The sequence below is a fragment of the Hydractinia symbiolongicarpus genome, chromosome 13 (genome assembly GCF_029227915.1).
Source record: "Hydractinia symbiolongicarpus strain clone_291-10 chromosome 13, HSymV2.1, whole genome shotgun sequence".
NCBI classification, from domain to species: domain Eukaryota; kingdom Metazoa; phylum Cnidaria; class Hydrozoa; order Anthoathecata; family Hydractiniidae; genus Hydractinia; species Hydractinia symbiolongicarpus.
In genome coordinates, this window is record NC_079887.1 from 10828578 (window position 1) to 10852662 (window position 24085).

The window sequence follows — 24085 nt, forward strand, 5'->3', positions numbered from 1 at the left end:
ACTGGTGGGTGAATTGTAACTACGTCGGTTTAATGTGCAACTTTCATGTTATAACATAACTAAAAACAGTCTTTTTCACAAATGTTAAGTGCAGGGTTGTAGGTAAACAACTTTAGAACCAAAATAAAGATATAAATAGAAAGTATAGAAAGCGGGCACACGAGTATAAACCCCTAAACTTCTTCAAGAGAAATTATTGGTCGGGGTTGTACGTAGCTTAAATAGTACTGAAAAACTAAAATAAGTGTTCTTAGTTTTTAGATTGTTCATTTAATGACGAATTCTTCAACAGGAGGCACAGGACGATAAAAAATATTGGTTCGTCTCGAAGCTACTAGCTAAGATAGGCAGCTACATCATTGCCAACTTCAAGTTTTATGCTTCTGGTGTTGAAGCATTTGAATATTGTTTCCACTAGTTGTTTTTAGGGTTTGGCCATAGCTGCTATAACGCATGGATACGTTTTTGGAAAATAGGAAAACAGCATCAACTAGCAAATGCTTTACGGCCGAAAGACTGCGAGAGTTCTGTTTTGGCAGGTGTGTAGGGCGGATGAGGAGCGTTAAAAATGCCCTAGACGTAGTTTTGCATTGGTCGCATTGTCATTTAAATTCAAGCGACGGACGGCGAAGGTCTAGGTAATCGATAAGACATATTGATGTCAACAAAATTATGACAGTTTCAGATATCAGATCAAACCAAATAACCTAAACCCTAAGTCTGTTGAGAATATTGATAAGTTTACAAGCTGAAGCCGCAGAACTAACGCAGATCAAGTAAGAATCCTTTGTGGAAGAGCGTGTAATATGGAAAGAAAATCTCAGGGATGACAAGTAAGAAATACAGCAAATTTTAAGTTTATTCAAAATAGACTTAGATCAGCAAAAATATAAAACCCTTTAAATACATTTCACACAAAACGTTATAAATTTATTCCTAAAATATAAACAAGATTTTTTAGGAACTACACAATCTCTGAATTGCTAAACATTGCGATTAAGAATTACCAGAGTTGCAATTGGAAGAAAGGTGCATATCTCTTTAATAATAACCGTATACCGTCTGTCTGTTTCTGTGCGAAGAAAGACGTTGTGATACGGAAACACAAAATGCGCGATATATAAAGGACGGGCGGCCCCGTGGATTTTTCCACGGGTATAAGACTAGAATCTATAATAATGCATTATGCGTCTGTGGCGAGACGAATGTAATGCGGAGTAAAAAACGGGAGAACTCGTGGATTTTTCACAGAACAGCGACTAGTAATATAAACTAATACATTGCTTCTTGCTACAAAATTTTTTTTAAAACATTTTTTTCTTATTTTCCTTGGTTGTTTGTTTACTTTTAATGTTTTATAACCTTTGTTGTCTCTTATCACGTCAAGTCTTCTTCTTAATCTCTGGTACATACTCCGTAATTACAAGACCAACTTGGTAATTTAGTGAATCGATACGAGTAAAAGTTACCACAATTTCGAATGAGAACTTCACCGCTATCATCAGCGCAGTAATGAGTAAAGAATCGTAAGGGTCTCTTTACTATCCCTTCTTCGACTGTTGGATGACTGCCATATACCCAACCAGGACTTGGAGTACCACAACGATTACGGGATCCTGTGCAGTAATCCAACAGACGTGTACCTGCTGCTCCATTAAACCTATGCCAACCATTTTTTAAATTTCTTGGATCACAGTAGCTGTAGGTGTAGTTGAATGGTGTAGTGGTGAATCCTTGAGTTGTAAAGGTAGCTACGGTGGTGTTAGGTTTGTAAGTTGCATTGAATCTGTAGTGCTTTCTCCATGCTTCAGTATGTGTGGTGTAATTATGACATTCCGTCAAGGATGAAACTAAAATGGCGAAGCACATTAAAAATAAATTTAAATAATGTAAATAACTAGGGAAGTCTGTTTCCGTTGACTCGATTTGCTACAAAAAAATTTCTTTTCATATCATATAAGGACAATCACCAAACGCATCTTTAATGCTTGGTAGCAAATTATCCATATAACCAATCAGTTCATAGTAACAGCACTAATCTTTACATTTTTAAGGCAGAAAAATTGTGACATAAACGTCAGTTTATCCAATAAAGCAAATCACAAAGTTAACCTAATTGTATTTTATGTCGGTATGCTGACAATTACCCTTTTATAGTGAAATAGACCTACTGTCAATGTTACACCTCCTTCCAACAACCCCTTCTGGACACTTGCAAACCAAACCGTTGACACCGGTTGTACCATTGTAACTAGTTGATGTGTTAAATTGACCTGTGGTTGTCTGGTTCGTCTGGTTTGTGCTCAAGCAACTACCTCCATTAAGACAGTAAAAACTGCACGATCGCTTTAAAAAGTCGGCATCTATAATTATAACAGTTAATTGTTCTTCTATTGAATTGTTTAGTGAATTGTCAAAAAGATATAAAAGCAAAAAAGACTATAATAGTTCAGTTTATTCATTTCAATAACAAAAAAAAAATTTAACTTTGTATTTTTTATTTTATTATTTTTTATTGTGCATTGTGATAAAAAGTACCAACCCTTCTGGCACTTGACTCCTGCACATGTTGAGCAGGAGACATCGTCCCATCCCGATACGTTATAGCTACCATCAACAACAGCACAATTTTCAGTGCGGCCACCATCTGGTTTGTTTGGTAACCATCTTCGGAAAGAAGATGTAGAGCCACTTTCCCACACCCATTGTCTCTCTGAAAGTTGATCAGATAAACCGATCCATGTTTGACCAGAACCTGCAGCTTGCTCCAGGAAGTAAGCTTCGCTTGCGCTTGTAACGGTTGGTAACTTCCCATTCACGTTAAAGCAACGATCAACGGAGGCTTCATACGGGCTACATCCCTTCAAATCTTTGTAACAACTGCCCTTAACATAGGTATAGCCTGCTTCACATAATGCTAAAGCAATTAAAATATATATAAATTAATTCTTTGCTGGTGAAGTAAAAAGGTACTCAACGACAACGCACGTAATTTAATTAAGTATTTACTTGGTAATAAAGCGTATGTAATTCGTATTGACGGTGTGAAAGCCCGATCTCGCAGTTGCTTGTGACACATCTTCAAATGCGTGACTCCAGCATACTAAGAAATATCAAAATCACAATAAGACGCTAACCAGAACAATAAAATAAGTTTAGTTCATTTTGACTGGCGGTACAGGATCACTATTTATTGGCAAGGTTTCTCGTCAGTTATTGTTTTCAACTTAGCTAAATTGAGTTATAAGAAAATTTAATGCCATTTACAATAATCAAAGTTGTTAGGAAATTGTGATGGAACATAGAAACCACGGTATAAACTGCATAAAAGATTAATTATTTCATTAAAATTTAGCCTGTAATTTGTTATCTTTACTTTTGAAGGGAGATTGTTAACGTCCTAACAACGCAAGCACTTTGGAAAATCATGATGATATAAGTATGGAGCTTTCCTCCTTTTGTCAATAATAAGTAGGCAGGACACGGTACAGTTAGCATGATTGATACCTTCACGATTTTAAACATAGAAATTTAAAAAAGTGCGCAAAAAATGAAAACCACATTCCTTTGTTGTTGCAACAGAAATAAAACCTTCCACTTTAATTTAAGGATTACTTAGGCCCTTATTCAATTTGTTTAAAGTTTAATAAAAAAGCATCGCCATTAAAGTATGCAAGAGAACTTTATACAGCTTTTTGTTATACTTGACTTTAAAAATAGAAGAAAGCTCACCTCTATCCAGACAGCTGTGTCGTAGTTTGAAAAACCGCTTCCTACTGAGGCAGTGTATATAGATGCTGATACAAGAACTGTCGGGTTTGGCAACATGGGATACTGAAGGTTGTACTCTATTTTCTAAAACAAAAGGTTTCAAAACATCTGTACTTGTTCTTTTTCTGAATTTTAGTGTTTTAAATAGCTACTGATATTAATTTATCTAAAAAAATGCTTTCTTAATCAGAGTTTGCCAAGCTGAAATTAACACCAGTAGAAAATTTATGAAACTAGAAAGAAAATATGGTAAACGTATCAGATAGAGTATATTGGGAATTTTTACTTAATGCATCAAGAAGTCAATATCTTACACTATTATTTTTAGTCCTATAAGATTCATCAATCTTTATTAACCAGAACTGCTTTTGTAACTTTTAATATTTTCTATCGTTTTGTGTAGTATATATCCAAGATAAACAAGAAGGTTAAGTATGAAGCTGTTCATAAAAATAGGTCTAGCTAGGAACAAAAAGCTCTTTTGTAGAGTTTAGATAGAAAGAAATTCAACAAATACCTCGCACACAACAGGTATAGCAGATCCCAATGCAATGTATCGCCCTGAGTAGATGAATGCTTTATTTTCAGTCAAAAATGGCAAGAAGTTGCCGTTAATTGCCATCCAATGCTGAAACGAGAGAAATAAGTTGACTTTCGCTGATATAAATTATAACATCACAAGTACTTATACATTGCTACAGAAAAAATATTATTACAAAATAAGAAAAAATTCCTTACAATCCTAATGCCTTCGTGTACACCATCAAAATTTTGCAATTCTCTTGCACAAACGTTATAACCACTGCGGAACTTTGTTTCTTCTGCCCATGCAGTCATTGCATTTTCATATGCCCTCAATTTGGTGTGTTCCACGGTCGCGAAAAAGCTTACAGCTGCGTCAAATGGGGTCTAAACATGTATACGGTAAAATCAGTTCCTACTAATTTAGTTTTTATTTGTTTTATCCAAGTGACTTGTTTGGAGTTAAAAATGGCTCCTAAAATCTCTTTCTTTAAACAATACAAACATAGGCTTAAAAGTTTTACTTCTTTACTAACAAGCGACATATTATAGTCTGTAAAAATCGATAGAGAAGTCTACTTCCTACTCAACTAAGCAAAGTACAATTTATAAGAGATCTGGAAGATTTATGTTAACTATATGGTTTATGTTTTTTTACCCAACGTTGTAACGATTCTATGTTTTGCAATCGAACCATTCGCATTTCATTTAACTCCACAACTTTCCTTGTTGTCATCAATGATAAAAAAACGTAATTTTAGCAGCACATAAAAAGGATAAGACCTACTTCCGAATACTTTTAAATATTTGATATCGGATATATTTTATTCCCCTGTACGTCCTCGAGTAGTCACTCCGTAATAAATCAACGCATTACCCTTTTTTAGCGTCTGTTATTTTAACTTTCATTTCTCAACAGCCAATAGCAAATAATAAGGCCCTACAGATAATGGAAACCGAGAGATTTCAGAAGTGTTTTTTATCGTGTCGTCTAATCCATTCCTTAACAACCAAAAAGATATTAAAAATTTGAATTTATTTAGGTATGGTGTGACGTAAAAATCTTTAGCTATAGGTTCATTATTGGTTTTTAGTTACTCTATCTTTTGAGGGAAGTTTCTTGCATGCGTTTTTATGTCGATAATTATGGTATTACAATGATGTATATAAAGTGGATAATTTTAATTTTTGTATGTACCTGAAAATGTTACTATGCAACGAAAAGCTTCGTAGAGAATATATTTTTATTAAATATTTAAATCCTTTTCTTAAAGACGCCTTTTAATACACCCAATAGTGTTAATAGAGTTAACTAGTCGTTAGCCCGTGGAAAAATCCACGGGTTCGCCCGTGGCAGCTAAGCTACTATTTTGCGTGACAGACAGACAGACGTATACGGGCATTATAATATAGATACGACAGATACAATTGTCCCGTTTAATCTTTTAGAATATCTGTTTATCTAATACACCTAATAACATGACTGTAAAAATATCATAACAAACTAGTCGATGGCCCGTGGAAAAATCCACGGGTCCGCACATCCTTTTTATACCACTTAAACGCGTGTCGCATTTGGCTTACCCCGGTGTCAAAACGCCGGGGTAGGCCAAAGTCAAGGTGTGACCTGACGTTGAACACTCTGTGGAGCGCTTAATAAGAGCCGTAAACTGTGCCACACGACCAGGTGGAGCACTTTAGTACAGGTATACAGTATGTCGTAAATTAAGTGAAGCGCATACACCATTATAGTCTTGCGACTGTAACATATTTTTCAAAAAACATTCCCCGCAACGATAGCTGAAATAAAAACACAGTTTACAAACAACAGTCGGTACCCCATTATAGCAAAAACAATCAGTCAGTATTATTTTATTTTGCAGAATAAGTTCTTGTGAAAGTTAAAAAATTTATCGTGACACTGGGCCAAGCGCTTACTACAGTTAAACCGTGTTGCACAGGCGTATAGGAATAATACGCCTTTGGAAAAAACTTTCTCATAGACTCTGTTTAAAAAAACACAACAGGGCTGAGCGGTTAGTCCAAGTAAACATTGTTGCACATCCGTACAGACGTGATTACCGAGAAAGTTTAAAAATGAATTGTCACATTGGGTTGACCCCTTAGTACAGGAAAACCACGTTGTACATGCGCATAAGCGTAACAGCCTTTACCAAAAACAACAGTATGTTGTTAACCCTGGGCTAACCGCTTAGTATAGTAAAACAGAGTTGAACAGGCGTATAGGCGTAATACCCCATTTCCAAAAAAACTTCATTGCAACTTCGGTTTTAATGAAAACACAGGGAACAGCCTGTCATTACCGGTTCAGCTAAAATAATCTGTCAGTCATTTTATTTGCACAAAAAGTTTTCAGGAAAAAATAAAAACAGATGTAGGTACCTAGCTAACTGCATTTAGCATAACACTTTTTGTTTAAGAATATTGTTGTAGCCAAACTGCATTTTTATACTCTCACTTTTTAGCCAAAGATAGGAGCTAGCTAAATGGCTACAGTCTCAACACAAAAATAAATGGTGGGTAGGATAAAAGCTGTTATACCATACAGAATAGTAATAAGTAAGGTTCTAGCTAGCTATAGCCTCCAAAATCTTCGTTCCTAGCCAAAAATCCAAAACTGGCGCGTTTAAGATCTGTACGTGACTAAAAACGTGACAATATTACGAAAATAAATAGCTTATAGTAGACAAAAATTGAAACAGACTTACAAACAGCACTGACCCACCATTACTTTAAAAACAAAAATGGCTATCATGTTTCGGTCCTCATGTTTCTTCGTTGGCATGCCCAGGCCGCGAAAGTCTTGGATTGGTTTTTTAAACAATCAAGTGTTTTGATTGGTGTATTATGTGCGAGCGGTCAAAACAAAGTCAGTAAAACTATCAGTAAACTGTCGCATTTGTTTTCTGTAGCTTCTGAGCGAAAACGGCGATTGAGGTCACGGGGGTAATTATTATTAAAAATGGCGTATTAAAATAATGCATTCATTTTTATCACTAAATTTACTTTTCTTACTTATGGCAATAAATTAAAGTAATTAAATTAATTAAGGTATTAAATTAATTTCTTGAGTTTAGTTCAATTAATTATAAAGTTTTCCATTAAACAACCCCCTGTTTTCTAAAAATTCGCTGAAAGATCAAAGGAATATCGGTAACCCTTTTGAACAGACAGACAGACGATGGCTATTATTATAGAGAAGACACTGTTCGGTAACAAAACGATCTTACCCTTGATGATATGGACACACATCGGCTTCCAGTATACCATGTAGGCATATTAACGACACCAGAATCCCAATAGCCACTTCCTCCGGAAAACCCATTTTGATGCGCAATCCAATGTACACTTGGATTTCTATCAAACCTACCAAAATAATGTCTTCCAGCAACCATAACACAAGCCTTAAAGCCTCGAATTGAGATTGCCTCAGTCCAGCTGGCAGTTGCATCATGGGTTATGTTATTTGTATCCACTTTTCCCCATGAAACAGTTAGCTGTACACTTATGTTACCTTCTTGACCAAAGTAGATGGGGTTTAATGTGATTTGTTTGCAGAAAACTGTGGGTATACCAGGTACATTGTCAAGCTGCGTCACACCAGTTTGATAAGGGAAACCTAGAGAAAAAGAAATTTAGTCTGTTGTTGCTTACTTTAGTTGGTGTTACAGGTAACAACTTTTCATAGCCTTTTTAGAATTAGATTAAACATAAGAAATATCCACTTACGTTCACATTTTCCCATATGAGCTACTTTGACAGTGGGGTATGATAAGTTTTTATATCTTTCACAATGATCTTTATATAAGTGACATCTGCTAGCATAGGTAACGAAATCGGTGCCACAGAATGTTTTTGAAGATGATACATTTAAGCATTGTTGAATGCAGCCACAATAGGTTCTATTGGCACGAAGCCTACATTGCAAATGATCTGGGCAAGTTACATAATTGCAAGGACTTATTTTTCCTTGCACAAGATAATGAACTGTCATATCTCTCTCACGTATACCTGCATCGTCTTCAGAGTGCATGGCACATACTTCAGCATAGGTTGGTCGAATTGTCTTCACCCAAGAGATTAATACTCCTCTTGTTCCTTGATATGAAATTTCTTCTGGTGTAACAAACACGAATGGAGTCCCAATGTACTCAAGTTTGAAAAACAATGTTTTACAGCTGGAGTTTAGACCTCTTGAAAACATCAATATTCCATGTTCTGTAATATTATGTTTATCCTCAGCAACAGCCATATAATGCACGGAGATGTTTCTACTTCCACTGTATGTCATAGATTCTTTGTAGCAAACCTTGAAGCCAGAATGCCTGACGTCTCGTAACCAAATGTTTGTGTGACGAGATAATTGAGAATTGTCACGTCCAATGTCAGCAGTGAGTTTGATTGTTGGATTTGCATTCATATTGCTTGAAAACCAATAAGAATTGCAACGAATATTTTGTGTAAAACTTTGTACTTCTATAATCCCGTATTGAAATGTTTCGTCTTCATCTACGTTGCCAAACACTACCATTGCATTTAATTGAGATGACGTGTACGCTGGTCGTCCTTGCCTTCCAAGAATGTAGGAAACAGTCATGTACATTCTGTTATCGTTAATGTTTCTCGATGAAATGCATATTGAATTTGTAATGTCATTTGTGACCATTTCTAGTAGAATGACGTTAGGTTTTTCAACAACACTATTTCTAGCAAAATAATAATTAATGCCTAGTGTTCCGTAGTTGCTGTAAAATGAAGTATGCTGTGTAACGAAGTAAACTCCTGTAAGAGGTTTGAAGCATTCTTCCTTTGTAAGTTTATAAACATGGCGACCTCTAACTCCAATGTTACTTCTATGCACTAGATTTGTGCTAACGTATCTTGGTTGAAATAATCTGAAGTTGCAATAACCCTCTGAGAAACCATTTATTGCATTTGATCTATCTAAACGCTGATAATTCATGATGCCGTATGTTGACGTTTCATCTGTCGCCACTATAACTTGAAAGGTGTGTTTTGAGTTCGTTCCATAATATGAGCTTACATCAATGTAACTGACAACCAAGGCGCGGGTAGGTCTGAATTTAGAGTATGGATGCAGGTGCAACACATCTCTGGTAGCTCGTGCTAGAACTCTATAATCCTTAGTTTCGCGGAAGTATACAGTTCCCCGCCCGTATCTAGTATCTAACTCCGTTGCATATGCTGAAATGAATGTACTGGAACTAGGTATGGATCCATAACCCGAATTACCAAACGTTATAATTCCGCTTACATATATCTAAAATTGTATTAAGGTTATACATCTTACTGTTAATTTTAATAATCAGAAAAACAAAAAAAAATACCGTTTTATTCTGGCAAGTAATTCTTGTTTTAATTTTTTCAAAGTATATCATTCCATTCGCGATAGCGATGTTAAAGGTTTTCTTTTTTGAGTCAAACAAGTGAAATATTTTGTTTCGATTTGGTAAAAGCTGTTGCACAAATTTTGTTTGAGATTTCCATAACTGAAATTTCTAGTCTTATGTATTAATAAGACTAGAAATTGGCTGTACGTTTTTTTTGTTTTGTTTTTACAAAATAGTAGGTAATATTCTTTGCAATTCTCTTCCATACAGTTTAAAAAACATCATCTGTGTAACAGCTATGTAATTTAAAACGTAACTTAAGCAATCACCATGAACAAAATTCATTCTGCGAAAATGAGCTTCTTTTGTTTTCTCACTTCTTCGTCGATCATATTTTCATAACTGTTTGAGTTTATGGTAAATTACTTACATAAAACCTGCTTTGTGTTCTTGAAAAAAGCTTCATGGGAGAGATATAGTACGACCAAGAAGTGTAACGAAATCCAGAAGGCAAAATTCGATCGCCATTTTTGGTACCATATGGATAAAGTAACGTGTCTAAAATTAACATATAAACTTGCACATTACAGGTGAAATTTATTTACTAGACTGAACAAGATAAATTAGCAAATATTAGAATGAGTGTGTCAAAAAAATAAAGCAAAAAAATGGCAACAAATATTTCGATGAGACAGAATGGGCAAGAGCATTTGTTCTTTGCCCAAACTAAATAAGGTTAAAATTGATACATTAATAATTGTACCGTTTTTAGGTGGTGGAGGCGATGTAAAAGAACTTGACCTCATCATCACTGTTGACATTCGTGTTGCTAGAGATAATAATACAATGCAATACAATATAATGCAAAATACACATGTCAATCAAAGCATATGAAATGCAATGCAATTCAATGCAAAACAATGAAAAATTGGGGTAATATTGCATCGTTTGAACAATTAGTCTTATTACACAGAATAACGTAAGTCCTTTCTCGACAGTAAAAATTTGTGTTTCAGTTTGTGGTTATGATCTTTAATTATATTTCGTCTAAATTTTATACGAAATAGGTCCCAATGATAGAGTTAAAAGATTACTTCATTATTATCATCATCAATACCATAATTGTTTTTATAGCCATAATGAATCTTTGTTGATTTGTGACATATTATGCGATAGCTTACCTTTGATTGATGTTTTCATCGAGATATTGCTGAGCGAAGAACGGATAAAAGATGTAGCTGAAACAACAACAGAAAACAAATGTGATCATCTTGTATCTGTGGGTGGGTATGTCTTTTTTATGAAAGGAGGAATGCAATGTGAGATGTCGTAGGCTTCTTAAACATCATTTTATAGTCAACATTGACTATCACATGTGAGTATAAAATATTCGGACAATTTTGTGACAGTTGAATAAATAGGACTTACCTGTCAGTGGAGGTGAAGGACTAATATTGGTGGTTGCATTGACTCTCAAACTAATGGTTGGCTGAACATTCATTGCTGGTGACGTTTCTGGAATTAAATATAATAACGTCGATTTAAGTTAAGGTAGATTTTACAGAATGAAATATAGTACGTGTTAACAAGGTTCATTGTTATTTCTAAGGAATAATGAGATGAAGCGTACCTGATGTAGCTGAAGAGAGCACAGGATGTTGAACTAAAATAAAAATAAAATGTTTTAAGGTGTAAAATAAAAATCAGAAGAATGGAACTAAATATCTTATATAAATTGCAAAGGTTGAAAAAAATAGCATTGTTAAAACAGTTTACAATTAAGATATGAGTTTACCTGATGTGGGTTGCACAACCATTGATGATGGTGAAATAACAGCTAGAAATTAAAAATTCCTTTTTTAGTCAATGAAAAATGTGTCTATTTACTTTTTATCTTGTAGAAAGTGAAACCTCTCTAAAAATTAGAACGTTAACCATAGTTTCTCAAGATTTTGAGAATTATTTGTATTTCGTTTTTTAATTCTTTAACAGACGTTATATCTGTTGGACATCTAAGAGACAGAAAGTACCAATACATGAAACACGTTCACTTGACCAGTTCACAATTTTGTTTCTAGTGGTTTCATGTTTTGTATTCAAAATGCATTGTCGCGTCTTCTGTGTTAAATCAATTATTTAGCCGCTGTTAAAAAGCAAATTGCACTTTTTCTTTTCTTTCTCAACTTAAACTCCTTAAACTTACGTGTGCATTCTCCAATGCGAGCCAAGGTTAAATTGCCTCTAGCTCGACATCTTTCTCTGTTAAACATGCATCGATTTGAATAGGTAACTCCATTGCTGCCACAAACAGGTGAATAGACAGTAGGACAGGTGGTGGTAAGCCAGGTTTGTTCTCCAATACAGTGCGAGCAGTCGAAGGGTAAGTTATCAGCTATCGAAATTAAAATGTGGGTACAGTAACATATTAATGAATTTTTTTTTACAGGTTGATTTTATAATCTTATTTTAGTTACAAACTTTACATAAAATTCTCAACTCCACATTCTCTTAAATAGAGGAAACATCATGACCTTTAAAGAGCATTTTAATTGATCTTTCATTTACTCAGATTTATTGCAAAGAAAGGAGGATTGAGATTACACACAAAATAGCAATATGCTCTCTGAAATTAGTATTTTCATTACCCTTTGATAATATAAATTCAACGTAATGACTCGCCTAGTTACCTGAATTGCACTGAAAATCTGCATTAGGTGTCAAACCAACAACAAATAGCCCAGGAACAAACACATTTGATCGACATGTTAACTTCAGCACCTCATTTGTTCTTGTTCCAGGAAATGAACATAGTTTATTGTTGTTTACTTTGAAACCGACCTAAAACACACAAAAAAACCAATGTTAAAAAAGGATTAAGAAAAGGAGCCAAAATCAAAATGTGGCAAAAGATTCCCCTTTTTATATCAAAGCGTTCTAATCATAATTTATGTTTCCATCATTAATACACGAAAGCAAGACAAAAGATTCTACGCAATGGAAGCAGATTTATTTGCATTAATCACTTCTTTTTAACAGCAACATGTTTTAACATTGCGTTTAGTCATTTTCTAACATAACATACCCTTGCCAATCGAACTTGCGGTGTTGTGGGACTGGAGTAATATGTGATTTCATCATAATTAATTATAGCATACGTCTTTGAACCATCAGATGCTAATATGGCTTGATATGTGTTTACCTGGTAATGTTAAGAAATTGTATAAAAAAATAAACATATATAAAAAGCAAGAGGTACACTCCATCTATTATTTTTAAAGCACTTGGGAAGTTTGTGCTGTTTTACTAATACTTATAAATAAAAACATTGCTAGTGAACACTGCATAAATGTTTCCCTTTAGAAAAGCAGATAATAGAAGACGAGGAAACCTAAAGGCACCAATTTTTTTCTCTTTTGAAATTACAAATATCATAACTTGCATTTACTTATAAAGAATAACAAGTGTATTGAAATAAGAACTTACATCATTAGCGTAGAATCCTTTTGTTTGATACCATGTCACAACTAATATTCGACCATTAACAGCATTAAATAATGGATCCTTCTTTTGTAGTTTTGCGTTGATTTTATTCAAATCTGATCCTGATATATTAGTTCGGTAATACAGGTTGCAAGCTCCACATGCTGGTGAGAACATTGAGTCAGCATAGTACACCAAAATGGAGTAATTGGGTAAGGTTTGAAAAGGAAGAGATGGGTTAATTGTCGTGTAATGGCGTGTGAATATCGCTCCATTAGGACTGATCTAAAAAGGAAAGTAAACATCCATTGTTTAACTTTACAAGTGATAAAGATATTGAAATGTAATAACAAGATAGGCTTTATAATTTAACTGACTTTAAAAAATTTATATTCTGCACCAGCATTGCCCTATATAAAGACGCCAGCGTCGCCATATATGAAGGCGCTAAAATTCACCTTGCATGTTACCTTACCTTTTCGCCTCAAAAGGTTAGAAAAAGAATAAATATTAAAGGTCTGTTATCGTAACTCTTAATTATACTGCAGACAAATTTTAAGAATTTAAATTTGAGATAAGCGCCTACCCTTTAAGTTGAAAAGTCACAAAAACTAGACATCTGCTGTTAGAACATCTTCACCCTATAGTGACCTGCGTTGTTACTTCGCCACTAAGGGCAAAACACTTAAGGGCAAAACACTTTCCCCTTGGGAAAAATATATATCTCTGTTTGTTTCTTTTACACCATCCACAAAAAGGTGGTGTGAAAGCTTAGAAATATTTTTTAACATTTTTTAATAAAAAGTTGCTTTTACTACTATATTGTCAGCTATTGTTTGCGCATGTAGCTACCATTATTGTTTATACGAGGTAGAAAGGTATGCTATGCTGTTGAATTTGGTATTCTAACTTGGGTTATATAATTTTGGATAAAACTCAAAAGGCAATAGCCAATAAAAAATAAATTTTAGTCAGGTGTATTCGGTAAAATATGAATAGCGTGTATGCCAATATCGAGATAAAAATCAATCAAGTGTTTCGGGCACATTTGAATGAGTGTAAACAAATTACCATGCCGTAATACATAAAATTAAATAAAGACAACTCTTTTTAGCTGGCCAAACTAATTAAAGGGCCCAAGCTAATTACGGAAATTATTAAATTGGAATTGCATTCATTGCAGGATATTATGTTTTTTCTTTAAATGAATGTTACATGCATAAAAACGTCTTGTTAAACTCATAATGCAAAAATGAACAGATGTGTGGATGTCATACATACAAACAATGCAGATCGTAAACTGATTAAGATTGATATTCAAAACATTTTTATTAGCGCTCTAAAATTTGAATAAAGTTAAGCTTATTTTCTAAAATTATGATAAACTAGTCGTTACCCGTGGCAAAAATCCACGGGTTCACCCGTCCTTTTTTACTGCATTGTGTGCGTCTCGCTACTTGTGCAGCTAAGCTACCATTTTTCGTGACAGACAGACAGACAGACGTATACGTGAATTATAATATAGACTAGTCGTTAACCCGTGGAAAAATCCACGGGGTCGCCCGTCGTGTTCGCTCATCCTTTAAATTTACCCGTCGTAACAAGGTGGATAAAAATATATCGCATTTGATATTCGTGCGCATTTTAAAAATTTCGTGTTTCCGTTACAAGACGCCGCTTTCGCGGACACACAGACAGACGGAATACGGCTATTATTAAAGAGACTAGTCGTTACCCGTGGAAAAATCCACGGGGTCGCCCGTCCTTTATATATCGCATTTCGTGTTTCCGTAACAGGACGCGGTTTTCGCGGACAGACAGACAAAATACGACTATTATTAAAGAGACTAGTCGTTAACCCGTGGAAAAATCCACGGACTCACCCGTCGTGTTCGTCCCGTCCTTTAAATTTACCCGTCGCAACAAAGTGGACAAAAATATATCGCATTTGGTATTGGTGCGCATTTAAAAAATTTCGTGTTTCCGTTATGGGACGCGGCTTTCGCGGACACACAGACAGAATACGGCTATTATTAAAGAGACTAGTCGTTAGCCCGTGGAAAAATCCACGGGTTCGCCCGTCCTTTTTATACCGCATCACGTGCGTGTCGCTACTTGCGCAGCTAAGCTACCATTTTGCGTGAAAGACAGACAGACCTATACGGGTATTATAATATAGACTAGTCGTTTCCTGTGGAAAAATCCACGGGTTCGCCCGTCCTTTATATTTACCCGTCGCAACAAAGTGGATAAAAATATATCGCATTTGATATTCGTGTTTCCGTAACATCATTTTCTAACTCAGCGGGGGGTCCGAGCAGAGACAGACAGACGGAATACGGCTATTATAATAGAGACTAGTCGTTAGCCCGTGGAAAAATCCACGGGTTCGCCCGTCCTTTTAATTTACCTGTCGCAACAAAGTGGACAAAAATATATCGCGTTTGGTATTAGTGCGCATTATAAAAATTTCGTGATTCCGTTACGGGACGCGGCTCTCGCGGACAGACAGACAAAATACGGCTATTATTAAAGAGACTAGTCGTTAGCCCGTGGAAAAATCCACGGGTTCGCCCGTCCTTTAAATTTACCTGTCGCAACAAAGTGGACAAAAATATATCGCGTTTGGTATTAGTGCGCATTATAAAAATTTCGTGATTCCGTTACAGAACGCGGCTCTCGCGGACAGACAGACAAAATACGGCTATTATTAAAGAGACTAGCCGGGAGACCCGGCGTCGAAACGCCGGGTTAAGCCACAAGTAACTGTTGTTGAACGCCTTGAGGAGCGCTTAATAAGAACCGCAAACTGTGCAACCCGGTGAGGTGGAGCGCTTTAGTACGGGTATGCAGTATGTCGTAAATCAAGTGAAGGGCACACACCATTGCAGTGTTGCGACTGTAAGATATTTAAAAAAAAAAAATTTCCCGCAACAAAAGCTGAATTAAAACAGTTTACAAACCGTTGTTACTCGGCCATAGCAAAAACAATTGGGCAATATTATTTTATTTTGCGGAATAAGTTTCCGTAAAAGTTCAAAACTTAATCATGACAGTGGGCCGACAACGCATAATACCCTTTTCATAAAAAACTTTACTGCAATTTCAGTTTAACTTAAAACACAGGAAAAATCCAGTCGTTACCCCATAAAAAAACTAAAAAAACTCCATAATTGGAGTGCTCTAGTACAGGTATGCAGAATATGTTGTGAATTGAGTAAAGCTCACACAACATTATAGTGTTTCGGTTGTAATGTACTTTTTAAAATATATGTATATATATATAACTTTACTGCAACTTTAACCGAAATAAAAACACAGTTTACAACTTGTTGTTACCCCGTCATAAGAAAAGAAAATAGTCAATATTATTTTATTTTGCGGAGTACATTTCAGTAAACCTTAACAAATTAATCATGACACCGGACTGAGCACTTAGTACAGGTAAATGGTGTCACACATGCGTTATAACCATAATAGCCTTTTCCCCAAAAAACTTATCGCAACTTCAATTTAAATAAAAAACACACAAAACACCCTGTTGTTAACACCAGGTTGAATGTTTATTGCAGGTAAAAAAACTTTATCACAACGGATTAAATAAAAACACGGAAAAAGCCCGTCATTAACACCAGGCTGAGCACTTAACATGTAAATTGTGTCATACATGAGCATAGGGGTAATACCATTTTCCAAAAATCCTTATCGCTTCGGTTTTAAAAGAAATCAGTGAACAGCCTGGCATTAACCCGGTTCAGTTTAAAAAATTACTCAGCAATTTTATTTTGCATAATAAATTTTTAAATCAGTAATAAAAGTGGCCGCTGCCAACTGCATTTAGCATAAGAATTGTTAAGAATTGTGGCGCCGTAGATTAGTGGTTATAGCTCTCGTACTCTGTGCGGGAGACCGGGTTCGATTCCTCTTGACGGCGATTCAACATGGGCGAGTGAATGTTACCATAGCCCTGGGTTAACCCAAGCCATGTGAGGGAAATTGGGAAGATGGCACACTGTGTGGGCCGTTGGATGTTGCCGGGAGTGGCCTAGTAGAGTGCGGGCCCTAATTGGGTCTGCGTCGCTCAAAATGAGCGTTAAATACTGAAGGACTCTCCATCTAAGCCATGGCCCCTCCTGAAAATAATAGACAGGGTATATCCCTCAATATTTGTGAGGCTAGCCATGTAAAATATGCACATCTATCTATCTATCTGTTGCAGCCAAACTGCATTTGGCTACTTTCACTTGCAGCCAAACTGCATTTGGCTACTTTCACTTTTTAGCAGGATGTAGCTAAAAGAGGAGCTAGCTAGGTAGACCCAACTTCAACATAAAAATAAATAATAATATACCAAACTGAATAAAAACTTTAAAAGTATAGGAATAAATAAAGCTAGCTATAGCTAGCTGCCTCAAAATGTACGTTTTGTAGCTAGCCAAAAACTTAAAATTGGTTTGTTTAAGATTTATACGTAGCTAGAAAACGTGATGAAATATTCACCTTAACATGTGAAAACAAACTAAATAATCCTATAGGATAAAAAGTACTCAGAAGAAATAAGGAGGATTGAAAGGAAACCTACAAACTTCACACCATCACTTCCAAACCAAAATGGCCTTCGTAGGGGTAGCATGTTTCCTCCCGTCGGCATGTTGATGCCGCGAAGCACTTGGATTGGTCATTAGTGAAAATGGAGCCTCGTGATTGGTTTATTACAATGAGCGGCAAAGCAAGGCCGGTAAAAAAACGGGGTCTGCCGGGGATTCGAAATAAAGCTGCAGGGCCGCAGGGATTTTCGGCGGGTCTCGCTACTTGCTCTGCCATGTTGCGCAGAGACAGACAGACGACGGCTATTATTATAGAGACTAGTCGTTAACCCGTGGAAAAATCCACGGAGTCTCCCGTCCTTTATATATCGCATTTCGTGTTTCTGTAACAGGATGCGGTTTTCGCGGACAGACAGACAAAATACGGCTATTATTAAAGAGACTAGCCGTTAACCCGTGGAAAAATCCACGGGGTCGCCTGTCCTTTATATATCGCATTTCGTGTTTCCGTAACAGGGCGCGGCTTTCGCGGACAGACAGACAAAATACGGCTATTATTAAAGAGACTAGTCGTTAACCCGTGGAAAAATCCACGGGGTCACCCGTCCTTTATATATCGCATTTCGTGTTTCTGTAACAGGACGCGGTTTTCGCGGACAGACAGACAAAATACGGCTATTATTAAAGAGACTAGCCGTTAACCCGTGGAAAAATCCACGGGGTCGCCCGTCCCTTATATATCGCATTTCGTGTTTCTGTAACGGGACACGGTTTTCGCGGACAGACAGACAAAATACGGCTATTATTAAAGAGATAGCCGTTAACCCGTGGAAAAATCCACGGGGTTGCCCGTCCTTTATATATAGCATTTCGTGTTTCTGTAACAGGACGCGGTTTTCGCGGACAGACAGACAAAATATGGCTATTATTAAAGAGACTAGTCGTTACCCGTGGAAAAATCCACGGGGTCGCCCGTCCTTTATATATCGCATTTCGTGTTTCCGTAACAGGACGCGGTTTTCGCGGACAGACAGACAAAATACGACTATTATTAAAGAGACTAGCCGGGAAACCCGGCGTCAAATCGCCGGGATGAGCCACAAGTAACTGTTGTTGAACGCCCTAAGGATCGCTTGAAAAGAACTGCAAACTGTGCGACACAGTCAGGTGGAGCGCTTTAGTACAGGTATGCAGTATTTCGTAAATCAAGTGAAGCGCACACACCATTATAGTGTTGAGACTGTAACATATTTTTTAAAAAATAACTTTCCCGCAACAAAGACTGAAATAAAAACACAGTTTACAACCGTTGTGACTCTGTCACAGCAAAAACAATCGGTCAATATTATTTTATTTTGCGGAATAAGTTTTTGTAAAAGTTAAAAAATTAATCGTGTCACCGGACTGAGCGCTTAGTACAGTTAAACGGTGTTACACAGGTGTATAGGGATAACACCCTTTTGAAAAAAACTTTCTTGCAGACTCTATTTAAATGAAAACACAAGAAACACTCCTTCGCTTCTTGCACAGGGCTAAGCGGTTAGTCCAGGCAAACATTGTTGGACATTCGTACAGGCGTGATTCCCAAGAAAGTTTAAAAATTAATTGTCACAGTGGGATGAGCCGCATAGGCGTAACAGCCTTTTCCAAAAAACAGGCTATTGTTAACACTGAGCTGACGGCTTAGTACAGTTAAACAGATGTGAACAGTACCCTTCTCCAAAATAACTTTATCACAACTTAGGTTTAAATGACAACACAGGAAACAGCCTGTCATTACCCCTCCAGCTAAAGCAATTGCTCAGCCATTTTATTTGCAAAAAATTATCAAAGGAAAATAATTAAAGACGTAGCTACCTAGCTAAACTGCATTTAGCATAAGATTTATTGCTGAGAATATTGCGATATTGATAGCCAAACTGAATTTTTATACTCTCACTTTTTAGGTAAATATATGAGATAGATAAATGGCTATATCCTCGACATAAAAATAGATGTTGGGTTGGAGAAAAACCTCTTATACCAAACAAAATTAGTAAAAAGTAAGGCTATTAGCTAACTAGATTTGTACCTCGCCTAAAAAACGTGACATTATATTTATCTTAGCATGTAAAAACATATAGAAAACAAATGTTACAAAAATGAAAGTATCAGAAAGGAAATATAAAGCAAACAGTTAAAAAACTTTTCTTTCCCCAGCAATGAGTTGACTCAATCTGCTTGCCAAATGTCGGACCGATAACGTAAAAATTGTTGCTAAAAAATATAAAAAGCTTTAGTTTCCGATTGGTTATTTATATTTTTTTCTTTAAAGAAACATATACATGGTCGTTCAGCATATATATTTTTTTATATATATGCTGAACGACCATGTATATGTTTTTTTAAAGTATTAACATACGTTCACATGAACATGTCATTTAAAAAGTTGGTCATTTATATAAAATTCCGCTCCTGATTGGACCAGCGGGAACCCGTCCCTGTGCAAGCGGGGGCCCGACGAGTTTTCGTCCCTGCGCTAGTGGGCTAGTATTTCGTGCGTGGTTAACACAAGTCGCTTTTGACGCACGAACAGACAGACGGAATACGGCTATTATTAAAGAGACTAGTAGTTGCCCGTGGAAAAATCCACGGGTTCGCCCGTCCTTTTTATACCGCATTGCGTGCGTCTCGCTACCTGCGCAGCTAAGCTACCATTTTGCGTGACAGACGGACGGACGGACGGACGGACGGACGGACGGACAGACATATAAGGGCATTATAATATAGATAGTCGTTAGCCCGTGGAAAAATCCACGGGGTCGCCCGTCCTATAAATTAACCCGTTGCAACAAAGTGGACAGAAATATATCACATTTGATAATCGTGCGCATTTTAAAAATTTCGTGTCTCCGTTACTGGACACGGCTTTCTCGGACACACAGACAGACAGACGACGGCTATTATTAAAGAGATTGTGATAAATATTCATAATATATATAGTGGTTTTATTGTCACAGTGTTAGTTACCTGACAATGTAGGAGTTTTTATTTACAAAAATCTATGTTTTATTTTAATAATATGAACTGTGTATTCTTAAAAAAAAGGTGCAATGTTACTCATACTGCTTATTCTCTGATCAAATGTAAAAATTTATTTAAATAAGGATCTACAAGTGAAAGTTACTTTCGTTGATTTTTTTTATTATTATTAGAGACATTAAAATCTTCCGATCGTATATTTTGTCATAACGAAACTCAATATGTCTAAAACGTAAAAATATTATAATTAAATTGTCACCTTGAATAGTGATATGATCACCTAATATTATCTGATGGGAGTCCTTATCGACTTCCTGAAAGATATGGCTCCACATTCATTTAACTTTAGCTGTTTTTATGAATAAAAACAAATCATAAAAATGACGAGTTTTATTTTTTATAGTGTCAAAATTGCAGGAAAATACTTATTTTAAAAAATCATGAATTTCAATATAAGTAAACTTTTTGACGATTGATAGAAATGTTGACGAGTCTTCTCAGATGAAAACCAAGCTTTAATAAACTAGTGATTTATAAGTATTAGTTCTCACTAGAGTAATTTAGTATCATTTTGTAATGGAGATATCGTGTACCTACTTCATCCCTAATGACGTTTGAGATATTTTAATGTGTTAATGAATGCTATACTTCTGTTACACTTCCTACAAAGGTGATCCCACAATAATTAAAATTAGTAGCTGTCAGTAGCTGTCAGAGACAAAACGTCTTTCTTTTTATTAAATTAAGAAATTTGAAATTTGGTAATTACTCAATTAGAAGATTTTATCCTACCTAAATAGCTTGCCATGTTTTTTATGAATGTTCGTTTGTCACATTCACATTTGAATAAAGGAACCTACTTTGGTAGGCTTCTTCTGTCCCAGCGCATGCGCAAAAGATTAGATAATAAATACAGTAAACATATATGATTATCCTGGAATGGTTAAAATGGTTTTTCTACGACTTTATAGAAAATAGAAAAAAACTTAAAAGGAAAACATCATTCACAATAGAAACAGGCCACAGACAGGCAAACAAGCTTGCGAAACCGTCTTCAAACTCTGATATTCTGACACCCATTCCCTTTTTCGCGCTCGCACCGCTTTTAAGATTTATCTTTCCACGAGAGTATGCAATTTAAAGCTTAAACTATTTTTAGAAGAAAACATTTTTTATTATTATCTAGGGCTACACATAAAAAGATTTAAAAACAGGTATTTTTGCTTAGACCTTTAGAACTTATAAGAAAATGATTAGTATGTCTCTAACCTAATTATTAAAATGAATCCACAGGTTCACCCGTCAGCAAATTATTTAGTCAGTTAGAACCCAAAGAATCGCTCCACGCAGCCACGTTTAACGGATCAAGCGCGGGTATTTTTAGTATTTTGTGCATTTCTGTACGCTTGTAAGCATTACCTCGCGGGGGTTCAAATAAGGCTGTTACCGTAGACATAAATGCAGTAAAAAAGTAAAATATAGTTACGGGGATATGATCAATTGCAAATTTTGCATATTTTTATGTATGAAGGTTGGGTTAGGTCTGTTCTTACTATGAATAAGAACCGGCTAATATATACCGGTTCTATAAATTTATCACAATCCTGGTAACATAGAGTGTCATATTAAATACTGGACACAGTTTTTATTTTTTTCTAACTAAATTTCCAATAGCAAGCATACACAACTTGGACTTGTTGGCATTGAAAACATTATGAATAGTTTTTTATTCACCATTAAAAATTTATTTTAACACATGCTAAAAGCAACTTTTGATACAACAATGCATATAAAGATTCAAAAATTCAAATTTACTTTCAGCATTTTAACCCTATTCGGTCCGGGGTTTTTCGAACATACTATGACCGGGGGGGGGGGGGGGGCGGATTCCGCCCCCCCTCAATAACTTTTCATAGGGTAGTTCAAATTGAATCAAACTTGGCACACATATATTACGTCATAAAAGGAACAAAATGGCGCCAATAAACTTTTGCTTGCGTCAGCACATTTTCTGTGACGTCATCAGAAGCTTGAAAATTGTTAAAAATGCCACTATCTGCTTGAAATATAATTACTTTTGTTCTAGAGCGAATTTTTACATTCTGTTTGAAGTTTCTGAAAGCTAAAAAGTTATTTAACATATCTTCCGGTTTTTACATGGATCGTATAAAAAATTGCCATAAATTGCCCGAAAATCCGTTTTTTTCCGATTTTCGGGTAAAATACGACAAAATCGGGAAATCGGATTAGTCACGTGCTCAAATTATTCAAAATGATTCTTCTTGATGAAACAAAGTTGTGTTGCAAGTTTCAAGTTCTAAGGATAATCCTAACAGGAGTTATTATATTTTCCCCATTATAAGGATTTCATAGAGATTTTTAGGGGTAGTTTCGAGTAATGGCCAATATCAAAGCCTCTGAAAGGTATGGGACCTAAAAAATTAGCATGCAGGTGTCTAATAGATAAATGTTGAAACTCAGTAAGTATCATAGCCATATAACAAAGCAATCAGGAGTTATTAAAAAAAAACCGTCAGGGGGGGCGGAATCCGCCCCCCCCCGGACCGAATAGGGTTAAAGCTTCGCAAAATTAGGGGATTTTTGTTTACTTGATACAATTTACAAAGTTCTTGCCCCTACTTTCTACTGTACTATTATTAAAAACCCTTGAATTACAGCACTGCTTAAATGACTAATCTTTAGTAGAATCGCCGCCATATTAATTTGCATACAATAACATATATAACTTATCCTAAAAAACGAATAGCCTGCTATAGAAAGTGACTTTAGTTGAAAATGGAACAAAAATTTGCATATATACTTACAGCAAACGTATGCTTATCAGCGTCCCAAAATTTGATGCTTAATGGTGTATCCACTTTATGAGGAGTGTCATCTTCGTCTTTCAACGCGATATCTCCATTTGATGTTCCGAACTGTAAAAATGTTGCATTGCACAAGCAACAAATTTCAGTAAGTAGAATTATCACATTCAAAATTTTCATGACTTCTTTACTGCTTCGTTTTTAAAAGTGATTTGATCAAGAGGGATAGCTTCTGCCGATTTATAAGAACGTCTTGTCGTAACGTGACTTTAATTAAATGGTATAAATAGATCTATGTCATAGCTAAGCATTTTTTACTTATTTTGATTGGGCGGTGCAATATTACTGGCTAATAATGTCAATACATTCAACCTTGTTCGTGTCCTAAAGTTACATGTCCGCATTTTTTTATCTTGGACATTTAACAGAACTTGTTGCCTACGCGGAAGTATACGTTCTTTACACTTGCTTAAACATGCCCGCGGTGTGGACCAAACCATGGACCTTGTGGTTTTAAAGCCAGTTCCATAACCACTACGCCATAAAT

At 35.8% G+C, this 24085-nt stretch overlaps 1 protein-coding gene across 3 annotated transcripts; it reads right to left on the reverse strand.

Annotated features, from left to right (window-relative positions):
• Positions 1-841: 841 nt before the first annotated feature.
• On the reverse strand, positions 842-23733 carry LOC130623439 (uncharacterized). 3 transcript variants are annotated; one of them, XM_057438927.1, is made up of 20 exons: positions 23539-23733; positions 13149-13430; positions 12748-12864; positions 12353-12503; positions 11869-12057; positions 11461-11502; positions 11296-11328; positions 11094-11180; positions 10847-10903; positions 10429-10494; positions 10096-10223; positions 8044-9595; positions 7545-7933; positions 4510-4680; positions 4289-4399; positions 3733-3855; positions 3010-3103; positions 2543-2917; positions 2172-2363; positions 842-1850 (listed from the first exon to the last, which is right to left on the reverse strand). In XM_057438927.1, the coding sequence occupies exons 1-20, from the start codon at positions 23716-23718 to the stop codon at positions 1396-1398; spliced, it is 4794 nt and encodes a 1597-aa protein (XP_057294910.1). In that variant the 5' UTR covers positions 23719-23733; the 3' UTR covers positions 842-1395. The 3 variants fall into 3 exon arrangements, with proteins under 3 accessions (XP_057294910.1, XP_057294911.1, XP_057294912.1); XM_057438928.1 differs by lacking the exon at positions 23539-23733 and adding an exon at positions 17728-18406; XM_057438929.1 differs by lacking the exon at positions 23539-23733 and adding an exon at positions 14542-15537.
• Positions 23734-24085: the final 352 nt, after the last annotated feature.

Coding starts and splice junctions, on each gene's coding strand:
- LOC130623439 (XM_057438927.1), bottom strand. CDS start 23,718: ATGAAAATTTTGAATGTGATAATTCTACTTACTGAAATTTGTTGCTTG. Junction 12,058..12,352: donor AGATTTTCAGTGCAATTCAG/GTAACTAGGCGA, acceptor TAATTTCGATAG/CTGATAACTTACCCTTCGAC. Junction 2,918..3,009: donor TACATACGCTTTATTACCAA/GTAAATACTTAA, acceptor TAATTGCTTTAG/CATTATGTGAAGCAGGCTAT.